Raw genomic sequence first — 12,906 nt, forward strand, 5'->3', positions numbered from 1 at the left:
TTCTCTTCTCTCTCTTCCCTCAAACCACTGTGAGCCCCCCTCAGCAGCAACCTGTCCCTCTTACCTCCTGATAATGGTTTCCTGTGATTCCCCCTCATAAGATATTTCTCTCTGGCTATCAGCTGTCTACTCTTGAGTAACCAGAACATCAAGGAAGGCAGTGCAATCTAGTAGTTATCCAGTAGTCCCTGGGCAAACTCTTGGAGCCTAGCCATGTTTCTCCCGGTTAGCAGCTGTGTGACCTTGACCTTCGGCAAATCTCAAGACCCTCATCTGGAAACCAAAATTTAACCCAAAGGTAGACATAAGATTTAAACAGGCCATGAATAACGAGTGTTTAACTCTTCCTTTGCCTGTTGCAACAACATAAGCTATTATATGCTTGGTGACCGGTCAATTTTGTTTTTAATGGACAACAGAAAACAAACACTTAGAAGTATAGAACATTAGATTCTGCCTATACAGCTGCACAGTGGCTCTATGCAGAGGTAATAAATAATACCACTCTCTTGTCTCTCCAGAAATATACAAATAGACATATTTCAACATGAATTGAGTTCTTTGAGCAGAAGCTTCTTCCTCTAGAGAGAGAAACATTGCCAGGGTCCCGTACATGATCCTGAGGGTTCCTGCTAAACAGGCAAGCAGTCCTGTTAACATCTGTTCTCTTCTGGAGAACCTTGCAGCCCACCAAAGGAGTTCAGAGTAAGGACCTGAAAGTATTTCCATGGCTTGTCCCAGTCTCTGTCAATACGCTCATTGTTCCTAGGGCCCTCTTCCAAGCATGAGGCCAATGTGAAGTTGACACCACTTTTCTCAAACTCCAGAATAGTCTCTACTCTAACCTGCCCACTTTTCCTCTAAACTCTCCAACCCCATTTCAATCAAGATAGACTTGAAGCCACACCACACAGCTACAATTCCAACGTTTCTGGAAGCTGGCCCGTACACTCACAGGATGTACTCAGCACATCCCCCTTCCATATGACACAGGCTCTTCATGTTCAACACCCCTGATTCAGAATCACACCTTTTCTAGGAAACACAAAGGGGGAAGCCATCAAATGAGAAACACACAATGCATGCCACACACAGCCAGGCACTTTACTAAATGTTCAGTACACTGGTAGACCAAAGGAGTACCATGTTCAGCTCCATTTTACAGATGTAAGTATTAAGTCCTAGTGTGCTAAGGTATTTGTAGGAGATAAACCCAAGGTGGAATTCATACCAAGATTAGTTCTTGCCCATAAATCCACCAGCTATCTCCTTACTGAGCATAAGCCAAATACATATTATATGACCAATGCAAATTTATAAGAAGAAAACTAAGTTTTAGATGGTTGGCAATCGCCAATAACAAAAGACATTCATTAGAGATTTTTGAGAGGCAAGGTTTTATATGAAGAGCAAGCAAAAATCACTTTAAGGGTTATTTTTTTAAGTCCATGTATTTAGCTACTGGAAGTTTTTTTTAATTGAGTCTAATTATAAAGAAACCATTATTACATAGGTCTCTTGCATGTATGTATGACATGCATGTGTGTTCACACCTGTCTGAGAGATTGCAAATGCACGTGTGGTCATGATTACAGAGGTAGAGGTTGTAGGTCTTCTTCCGTCACCTTCCACATTATATACTGAGGCAAGATCTCTCACTAAAACCCACAGTTTGCCAATTCAGTGGGTCTAGCTACCTGAAGCTCACAGAAGGGGAGGAGATCTCTTTCCTCTGTTTCCTGAGAACTGGGGTTACAGACAAGCCATTGTATCTACCCAGCTTGTATGTGGATGCTAGACATTGAAACTCAGACCTTCGTATTTGTGCAATTAGACTTTTGCCTGTTATGCTACAGCCCCAGCTCCTCTCCAACTTGTACCAGCTGTGACTGCGCTTAGCTATCTGTGGTAGGGCTCAGAACTTCAGGACCCCATAGCAGAAAAACACACTGAAGTAACAAACACCTAGGAAGCTCTTTAGTATAAAAATAGCATGCCCACTGCTCCTGGAATTCCACCACTATTGTATATTGCTATAGATAATGTACTGTGGCTTTCCTTCTACCTCTTACCAAACACATGCCCCTGAGTGAGTAATGGATAATGCCTTGCGTCCTTCCAGAATCTAAGACAGTGTAGGTATTGTTGCCATTGACTAGATGAGAAAACTGAGATCCAAAGAAGAAAGCTTTGCTTATAAGACACGGATTGTAAAATAGAGCATAACCTACATCAGTCAGCACGGTCTCCAGTTAGAACGAGTCAGTGAATTGAGTAAGCCATGGGAAATCCTCCAAGGCAGGGTTTATGTACATCCGTAGGGTCCTGCTCTCAGCTAGACTCATCTAGATCTTTCCTGGGAGGTGACGTCTGGGTAGCCTTGTAGGGAAAGTTCACATGAAGAAAACCAAGAGAACAATTGCATCTAGTGAATTCTCTACATGCTGAGTCTTTACTAAGGGTTTTCACCCATTATCTCTACTAATCCTCAAAACATTCCTGTGGGTACCACTTTCATCATTGGAGGAATGTAGCAACTGAAGCTCATAGAAGGGAAGAGACTTGTTCCAGGCTGCCCAGCCTCTCAGGGGTATTTGAACAATTAAGATCTTGTATGTTCCTCAGACTCTGTGGCTTAAAAAAAGAAAAGATTTGCCTGGACAGGGAGAATTTTAAAAAGGAGAGGTAGCCACAGAGATCCGGTTAGTTTCTTGGTCACAGAATAAAAAGCTATAGGAGCAAATGTCTTAGATAAGAAATAAAAAGACAAATATGGATAGGGAGCAAGGTTCAGAAAAACTCTACCTATTTCCAAGATTAATGACCTAACATGGGCTGAAACAGGGCAGTGACAAAGACACAGGCTCCCTAGAGACTCCAGATTGTTTCCTGAGTTAGAAGCATGCAGGCAAAATACACAGAGAGAAGGCAAAGGAAATCAGATTTGGGGAGGAGAAATGAAGGCAGAAGAACTTCCCTCTGGTCATGGGCTTCTCACTGGTAGACTCAGTATCCATTGGTACAAGTTTAGTAATGACCTGACCTTGCTTATTGGCTTTGGATCTCCTTAAAGATACATGAGTGGGCTGTCAAAATCAGTTACCAAGTAAGCTTAATTTCCGTATGCTAGGCTGCCCAGTGCAGTGATCCAGAAAGACCATCAGCAGAATGTTAGAGAAGAGAGACTGACTTTAGTCCTTTATATAAAGGCTACAACTGAATTTTTATTTCATGGGTGTCTATATCAGGAATAATCCTTACGATCTGGAAAGAACCATAAGCTTTTATGTCTTACCTAGAAAAAGAAACAAAAAACAAAAGATCAGAAAAATGCTAAAAATAAGATCAGAGTAAGTTGTTGAGATCTGGGAAGCCATTCTCTCCTCTGTGAAAACTGGCCAAGAGCTAACATCCATGTTGGGTGAAGCCAAATGACAATGAAGCCCACAGTCACCTGGTCTACATGGTCACTTTATCTGCTGTGAGTTTCTTTCATGTCACAGTGGCACCCATGGATGACCATGTACTCTCTATTCCTGAGGCTTGGTTCAGTCATCAACTCTAGATACCAAAGGCTCCTGGGCAAGGAATCCAGAAAAAAACTACTAATGAACAGCATAGGCAATGTTTCAGGGTTTTTGTTTTGTTTTCTCCTTGACAGCTATGGGTTCTCCGAAGGAAATCATGTTCTCAGACATCACTGAAAATGCTGCCACCGTCAGCTGGAGGGCACCTACCGCTCAAGTGGAGAGCTTCCGGATCACCTATGTGCCTATGACAGGAGGTAGGGGACCTAGAAATGAAAGAGAATGGGGAGAACTTGCAAAATAGGGGTTAAATGGCAAATGAGACCCTGGTTGCTCTTATCACACCCCCTCCAAACATCATGGCTAATGAAAGCGACTTCCCTCTTTCTGAGGTCATCTAGAAAAATACACTTTGTAAAGATATTTTGGAAGAAACTATCTTGGGAAATGTCACCTTATTAACACTCTATGTGGACTTAAAATTGTAAAAAGAAAAAAAACTCTGAGAAAATGATCCCCTAGTATTTTTGAACCCAAGGGGATTTATATAAACAATCTTTTCTTCTTTTTGATCACAGTCATCTGGAAAGCTAGTCTGAGATATGTGTGAGGTTTTACCCTTAGAGGCCATATCCTCCTGTCTCGATACAGGGTGGAGAACTGAGTCTTAGCAACGTCAGAACTTGGAACACACAGACTGTAATGAAGACCTCAGGGAAGTATAGTCCGAACACAACCTAGCAGGTAGTGAGCTACCTCTTGGTGGAGGTTTGTAAAGACAGACTGGTTGGTAACAGTGATGTTGTAGTATCTCCACTGGGCATTTGGCCAACTGGACTGCAAACTTTTCACCCATCCTAAAATTCTGGGAAATATAAATTCCAGACTTCCTAATAAATTTAAGAGTACAAATTTAACTGGGACCATCCTTTTTTTATCATGACTAAAATCTCTCTAAGTAATGGATCTGTAGCATCTTCAGTGAATCCACTGAGTTTAGTAGCTTGGATCTATGTTATATTGTGAGCTCCCCATATAGTTTATGGAGGGAAAAGAAAAAAATTAAATAAAACTTGAGCAACATGCCAGCTCCTTCCCAAAAGAAAACTTGCCATTTTTAGTATGCTGTGACTTCATGATTTTTTCCTTTCCTGACTGGGGTTTTGGCATCTGTACCAGTGGAAAAAAGCGTTATACAAAAAGGAAGGTCTTTTCCTTCATGCCAGAGGGTGGGATGAAAGGAGATGAACTCAAGAAAATGAAATTGAATAAAGATATAATTTCATTCCCAAGTTGGATCCACCCAGTTTGGAGGCCATAACTTCCCTAAGGAAGTGTGGAAGAGGCTCCCCTGATCTTGCTTTCGATCATCTCTAGGTGCCCCATCTATGGTGACTGTGGATGGAACAGACACTGAGACCCGACTGGTGAAGCTTAGCCCTGGGGTGGAATATCACGTCAGCGTGATTGCCATGAAAGGATTCGAAGAAAGCGATCCAGTCTCAGGAATTCTAATCACAGGTGTGTACCCCCTGACCAGTGTTTCCTCCTTGTCCTCAGCATGATGACTATGACAGAATTCCAAAACCTTGCTCCTGGAATCCCAGTGGAAAATGAGCTGGAATCAGAGCATCCAGCAGCTCCCTGTGGTTCATCCTTAGCCTTTAATAAACTGAGTTGCCCCAGAGATGTCCTGAATGTCCTCTGGACTCCATTCCCTGTGCTACTGTGGAAAGGAGTGAAGTATAGGAACCATACTGAGACCCTGAAACTTCCATGTGTTAACCACACGAGCTCTCCGTTAATTTCTCTGAGGCCCGATGAACTTCTCTGCAAAATGGGCACAATTCTGCTTCCCACTTCAGTGTTGCAAGGGGTCAGTAAGTATAAGGACAACTTTACCTGTCACCTCACTCCTTCCCCCTGTTGCCTGGAAGCATTGTGAACACCCCTCAGAGCATGTGCTTCTGAAGATATGGGATGGTGAGAACTGTGGCCACGCTGTCCTCTGTTGGGCAGCTGCTGCAATGAAGACACTGTTGACAAGCCTGATGCAGTGTCTCCTCGCTGCTGTATTCATCCCCAGCTTGTAGGAGAGGCACCTGACACATGAGGGCATTACAAAGCAAGATGACTAGACATGGGGAAACAAACAAGGGTCACTCGGACCAACCCTATCAACCATTCAAAATAAAGGTTGTTTTCCTGTTAACATCTAATTTAAGAATAATGGATGTTATTGTGGGAGAATGAAGTGGAAATCTTTGCTTCAGAGGTCTCTGTCACTGAACAATTTATTCTTTGAGATATGACAAATGGTCCAACCCAGTTTATTCAGGGACCCAAAGAATAGGCCTCCCAGGAAATTTCAAAAATATATTACTTCCATGCAAGAGATGGTAATGTACAATTAAAACATCCTATCTGGACTCAAAGTCCTGTCTGCTCTCCACTTGGGCTTCTGTTTTCCCTAAGAAATCTTGCATTGATAATTCTCCACAGCAAAGGACACAAAAGCTGGGTGTGTCTCCTCCCAAGGCCTCATTGTCAGGTCCAGTTAAAGAAGGGTCTGTATGCACATGAGAGAATCAGGAAGACACTTTGGAGGGAATAGTATTGACTCCCTGACACTGGTTTGTCACTTCCTGGCTCTTTGGCCAGTTCCCTGAGGCTCAGGTACCAGTTTGTGAGCTGAGCTGCTGGTGTTGGCCATCCTGTCTCTTAGACTCTTGAGGGAGTACTCAAGTTATTGTTTTAACAAATAACAGAAAGATTCCACATTCAGCTCAACATTTTAGGAAGAAACTGAGCAGGCAACATGTTCCTTTAAAAGGAGCCAGAGACTAAAACCCCTGGAATATCCTTTGACAATACGGGTCATTTGAAAGTAACCCCCAAGAGCCAGAGCAGTGGCTTAGCTTTTAAGAGCATATACTGCCCTTCTTTTGAGTCCTTGAATTTAATTCCAAGACTCCATAACCAACATCTAGAACAGCTGCACTTACATGGACACATCCCATACAGATATATAATATCTGTTGTTTTAGCACACATTTGTCATTGTTGTCTGAGACACTGTCACTGTGTCACTTTGGATGGCCATCAGCTCGCCATCCTCTGGCCTCGTCTTCCCAAGGACTGAAATAACAGGCTAAAACTTTGAACAAGTATATCACTGATAGCAAATGCTGAGCCATGTTTCATTCTTCAGTGAAGTGGCCTTTCTGAAGACATGGAGGACAGGAAATTTAGCCATAATAGAATTTGAACTGAGTGACTTCCAGATTAGCTATGAGATCCCCTAAAAAAAAAAAAAAAAAAAAAAAAAAAAAAAAAAAAAAAAAAAAAAAAAAGATATCACCCAAAGTCTAGAAAAGCCCCAGGCAGTTGTGACCATACAAGTCTCCTCTGTGTATGTTTATTTATGTTCCTTTCCTGGAAAAGGGAACACAAATCATGATGATAACCCTTGTCCCACATTAAACACTGCTTAGGAACTGCCTACCCATAACATCACAAACAAGTCAAAAAGAAAGAGCCAGCCAGTATTATCATGCCCATTTTACAGGTGAGGGAAATAGAGACCGAAAATAACACAACAACAAGGAAAGGGGTCATGATATAAGCCACGTTAGCCTGTTCCATGAGCCCGACTCTGAGCCCATACAAGCAAGTGTCCTCTAATGTCATCCTCTAACATGATGGATTCTTCTCCCATATTTCTTTCCAGCTCTGGATGGTCCATCTGGTCTTTTGACAGCCAACATCACAGACTCAGAAGCCTTGGCCATATGGCAGCCATCCATAGCCACCGTGGACAGTTACGTCATCTCCTACACAGGGGACAGAGGTAAGATTCTATCCCATATTCTCTACACTCGGACGAGGGTTTGTCTTGCTGCAGCCTTCTCCCATTTCCCCTTCAATGAGCCACGAGATGGCAAAACCCAGTGGTAAACTGTAATCTTCACTGTATCCTCAAGAGGCCTGGGTAAGCCATTCAAGTGAATAGAAAAATGAAAACCAAGCTCATTTGGAGTTTTGCATGCTTTGCTGACCCATCCCACCTTGCTAGACTCTTGAGTTACTTTTCTCGTTGCTGAAACCAAACCTGACAACCAATATAAGAGAGAAAGGGTTTACTCTGGATTCTAATTCAAGAAGATAACTCCAGCAGTCTAGAAAGTACTGGCAGCAGTAACAGGAAGCTGCTGGTCACAAGGTATCCACAGTCAGGAAACAGGAAATGGGGCCCGAGATAAAACCTTAAAGCCTACCTCAGGTAGCTCACTTCCTTGAGTAGGCTCCACCTCCTCACTCTACCGAAACCTTGACAAATGAGGCCACCAACTAGAAACAAAGTTTTCAAACACATGAGCCTTTGGGGGCATTTCATATTCAAAGCACATCAAAAAGAAACAGGCTCTAGCAAATGCAGCCCTTAATCTTTACAAAGAAGGTTTCCAGAATCTCAGGGCTTAACCAAATGGCATCAGGAGGTCCTGGGTTGCCTAGCCTTTGCAGAGGCCACGGGAGGGCCTAACGGAAACAAATTCGATTGAAAGAATCTGCAACCATCTGTACCAACTTACCCAGCGGGCAAATTAAACTCTTGCTGAGACCATCAACCAAACACAAGCACCGTGAAGTAAATCAAGTGCAATCAAATGCAAATCAAAGGAGGCAAAAGACCCCCTGTCTCTAATTTTGACCATATATTTATGATGAGCTAGTCTAGAAAGGATTCTGTTATTTCATTTTCCAAGTTTCACATTTTATGGCTCAAGACTGGCTTTCACTGACAATATTACAGGACACCATACCTATGGTGGGGTTGTGTGTGAGTGTCAGGGGGTGGTCTTAGTTTAGCCCGACAATACTCTTGAGTTTCATGAGAAAAGAGAATTGGTGGGGCAGGAGGCGAAAGTTTAGCTCATTCACTCTCCTCTTTGTTATTCCCTGTAAGGAAATTCTTCAGAGACCCAGAGAATGGTGCTATCTCCCTCTGAACAACAGCTTATGGTGGTAGGGAATGGTGGAACTTTTAGATCAGGGCTAATGGAGACCCGGCTAAAGAGGGCGGGGCTTGTTGAGAAGAAGGCAAAGTGGCCCAACTTGTAGTTTGCCAGGGATTCCTCCTGCTTTTACATGTAAAATTCTCTGTCTGCAAAACACCAGTCTTAACAAAGCAGAACAGGAGCCTCCTATGATTATAAGATGGATATTTGTCTTTTTCCAAGGCAATGGATCTATTAGGCCTTAAAGCCATTGATGGGCTCTGTTCCCCATTACTGACACCCCTTAGCCTCGATGATTTGGTAATCCTTGATTGGACAGCATTTGGTACTTTGTAAGAGGAATGATAAGAAAAGGGGCGGGGCTAGAAGTGGCTTTTACTGATTTGAGCCTGAATACCCAAGACTTAGAGATGCTTCCTACAACTCTCCTGGAGCTCATCCTAGTGCCTCAAGCACACTTTTCCAGCCAGTTTACCGTCCTACGTGGGAAAGCATCTTCCCATCTTTTTAATCTGTTGCCATTCTCTGTACAGTCCACCTTTAACCATGTGAGTGCTCAAGAGAGAGGAAGGTGTATAAGTCACCTCAGACCTCCAGCCTTCTTGGTTGTGGGGGGGGGGGTCACTGAAAAGGTTGTGTCTTAGAAGGGGGGGTATGTGCTGTTTGTCAAGGGGTAACTGCCACACATGTGTGTTTCATACTTAGTGCCAGCAGTTACACGCACAGTGTCTGGGAATACAGTGGAGTACAAGCTACATGACCTAGAGCCTGCCACAGAGTACACACTGAGTGTCTTTGCAGAGAAAGGAGACCAGAAGAGCTCTACCATCGCTACCAAGTTTACCACAGGTACCACAATACCCAGAGTGGAAGTCCTTTCTGAATGGCCCACCCACAGCTTGCATCTTAAAGCACATCCCCTCCCTTGCTCTTCCTCCCCAAATGGCCCTTGCAGTATAATGACATTAGCATGAGTTAAATTCACCAGTGCCCACTCAATCAAGACCCAAAGAAGCATACCATTTCCCCTTGAACTGGAATGACCCAATGGATGAGAATCAGATATCTGAAGGAAGGTTTCATAAGTGGAAAAACACTCCTTACTGGCTCTAAACCCAGCATTTAATGATCCGTGCTCCAGGCCGGGAAATGGTTTTTCAGACTTTTTTAGGGTAGTTTTTTTAGACTTCATTGGGGTTTTATGTATTGAGATCTTTTTACAAAGTTCGACACTTGGGGATGTAAAGGATTGTCCCTGCTGTTGGGTTGAGGACCGATATTAGCACTCCTCAGCCCTCATGGTGAGAAACAATGAGTCAGTGATGACCTTCACAGCCCTGTATTTCTTCTCAAATCAAACTGAAACCATCCAGAAATGTGTGGGTCTTTTGGACCCTTGAGGCAGTAGGACTTATATAATCTTTGACTTTGGATGTTGAGGGTTCAACTGCCTCATTTATAATCAGAAAGGCTTCTTGTTCAAGGCCATGGTCAATGTTAGGGAACAGACTTGAGGCCAGTTCTTTTCTTGCTCTCTTCTCTACACCTACTAGCTCACTTGCTACATACTGTCTTCTCCAGACCTGGATTCCCCAAGAGAATTGACTGCTACTGAGGTTCAGTCGGAAACCGCCCTTCTCACCTGGAGACCACCCCGGGCATCGATCACTGGATACCTCCTGGTCTATGAATCTGTGGACGGTACAGTCAAGGTACCTGTAAATCACACTTTGCTGTGCAAAACATCTACATAAGCATCAAAGCGGGAAAGGGTTAGCTGATACTGTTTCTTCACTCCCATACAACTAAAGACCTAAAATGAATACATACATACATACATACATACATACATACATACATACATACATAAAAAATTAGTGGTACCAGACCTTGTGAGTCACATACCTCATGCCTGCCTTTCACCCATTAACCAGTCTCAAGCTATCTGAGAGACAGCCAAGATCAACAGCAGTGTTTTATAAGACTTGACATTTTAGGAGTCGGGCTTACGGTCATCTAATGTTTCACGGTGAAAGTACCAACAGCCTCTGCTCCATCTTTGCCACATACAGCGTCACCACCTGACCTACTGTGACGTATCTCACCACATCCTTGCAATGTCACTTGATAAGACCAGCTGCATCTGTTGGTAACATTAATACTACCCATGTTCTCTCCTCCATGAGCTTTTCTGTATTTCTAAGCTAGGTTACTTATTTTCCTCACCCTTAGCTAGTTGTAGCATCTCCCTTATAGCCTGCTTCACTTTAGCTGAGAAACGCGTGTCACCGCGATTGTAGTCTATAGCTCAGATTAGGTTTCTTCTGGAATTCATTCGTTTTGTTGATGTGATTTGGTCTGGTCTCCCCTGTTCATGATAGAAACTTCTTCCCAGCATCTCCTGGTCCTAGCTCATCCTTTCATACTTAAACCAAGAACAAGGAATCTGATTAGGAGTTCAGCTGCAAATAAGGGTTTGTTGATGCTAGGGTTCAGTGTAGAGATCAACTGCTGTGTACTGGCAATTTGTGGGGGAACCCCATAGTGTGCCCTTACTGTGTGCAAGGCTTGCTTTCTCTTACACTTCCAGTGTGGTACCTTGACCTCCTCCCCAGCTGATCCTGGTGGATGTGAATCCAGAGCCTCCTCTCTAACTCAGATGCTCTAGAGAGCAAACCTCACCCCAGCATCTGTTCTTGGAGGAGACAAGGAAAATGGGGGATCCATCTATTCCTCATACAAAGCTTCTAAAGTAACTGGACCTCTCTTGCATCACGTACTATGTTGCCCGCAAAGGCAGCTTTGCTGTTATACACATGCACCAGGAACTTGCTGGATGCATCCCTGTAAGTCAGCCAGCCTGGGGTGGGTCTGCCCGCTCTGGATGGATGCTTCCCTGTAAGTGTAGCCTGGGGTGGGTCTGCCCACTCTGGATGGATGCTTCCCTGTAAGTCTAGCCTGGGGTGGATCTGCCTGCTCTGGATGAATGCTTCCCTGTAAGTCTAGCCTGGGGTGGGTCTGCCTGCTCCAGTTGGTTCCTAGCACTCTCTGCTGTGGTACTTCAGGAACTGCTTCCTCTATGATCCACTTCCTACCCAGCAAGGCGCATAGGATCTACCTGTTTCTTTCTCTTCCTTTCTTCCATTTACTCTTGTAGTATCATTACTTACACTTGACTCCTTATTTTATAAGGTATGAAAAACCACATAGAGGAATATTGGTATTTCCGTGTTTAACCACAAGTAGAGACACATTTCTAGCCTTTCTGGGGTGGAGATACAGTGAATAAATTCACTGTATGAACTGAACTTGATTATTTATCTTTATGGTGTCAGTGCCCTCTAAGAGAAGTACATTGCACATCTAGACCCCCAAAGTCTTCTGCAGGTTTGGGTTCTAGAATTGTGCTTCCCTGGATCATGAGCCTCATTTTAGACTATTCATGCTTAGACAACTGAACACAGAAACATAGAGCTGAAGGCAAGGCTATGCTCAGACAATTAGATAAACCTTGCTTTGAGTTGATCCTTCCCCAGCAACCAGAGCTGATGGCCACACAAAAATTACTATGTCACTGGCGTTAAGTGAACACATATAAATTATGGAAAAGGTGGTGGGAGACTAGGAGGATGTGACACCATCCTCTGCCATCAACAAATTATAAATTGGGAGCAAGTATCTCAGTTTCTGGGAAATTCAATTCCCACGATATAAAAATATGCATACCATACCCCCACTCCAAAATGTTCCTAGGAAGTGAAAGAACCTTCTAGTGGCCTCCACACTGACTTAATATTGACTAAACCAAATCAACTTTGCCCGATGAGTGTAGTTTGTTGTGTTTGGGTTGCCGTGACGAAGAAGGAACTCCAGTCTCAAATACCAAAGTCATCTACTAATAAGAATTGGAACCTAGTGAGGATCGGAGACAATGTGGATCTTCTAGAAACTGAGCCCAAACACCAGTCTAGAACCCAAGGACCAGCCATAAGCACAGTTACTGTGGATCACACATCTGTCTCTCCTGGGTCAACTCAAGCCATTCTCCTACCCCATCAACTGGGCTATTATCATCTTTTGACTCAAGAGTTCCTCAGCCTGAGTTCTAGTTTCTTTAGATAGAAGCCTGTCTCCCCCATCATGTGGTAATTCAGTTAGTCTACGCCAAGGCCCAGGTTATCAGACTGTTTTAAACGTCGTGATAAAGGCTAAGCCCTGTTTCAGAATGTCTGACATGAATGGTCTCAATGCCTCTTGTGCAATTCCCCTTTCCATCGGCTTAAGCTTCTTAAGCCTCAACAGCTGAAACCTGTTCAAAATCCCTCAGACCTCCCAACTTCTTGTTGTTGATAAACCCCAAC

General features: G+C 43.5%; 1 protein-coding gene across 2 annotated transcripts in view; it reads left to right on the forward strand.

Annotated features, from left to right (window-relative positions):
• The window catches only part of TNC (tenascin C), an 87,256-nt gene that overhangs the window by 66,785 nt on the left and 7,565 nt on the right, over positions 1 to 12,906 (forward strand). For both annotated transcript variants that reach the window (XM_080940275.1, XM_080940276.1), the window contains 5 exons: positions 3,662 to 3,784; positions 4,905 to 5,048; positions 7,258 to 7,377; positions 9,251 to 9,394; positions 10,127 to 10,257. In XM_080940275.1, coding sequence (XP_080796401.1) covers positions 3,662 to 3,784; positions 4,905 to 5,048; positions 7,258 to 7,377; positions 9,251 to 9,394; positions 10,127 to 10,257 — 662 coding nt within the window. The remainder of the gene's footprint in view (positions 1 to 3,661; positions 3,785 to 4,904; positions 5,049 to 7,257; positions 7,378 to 9,250; positions 9,395 to 10,126; positions 10,258 to 12,906) is intronic.

This window comes from Micromys minutus, assembly GCF_963924665.1.
Source record: "Micromys minutus genome assembly, chromosome: 28".
Classification (NCBI taxonomy): Eukaryota; Metazoa; Chordata; class Mammalia; order Rodentia; family Muridae; genus Micromys; species Micromys minutus.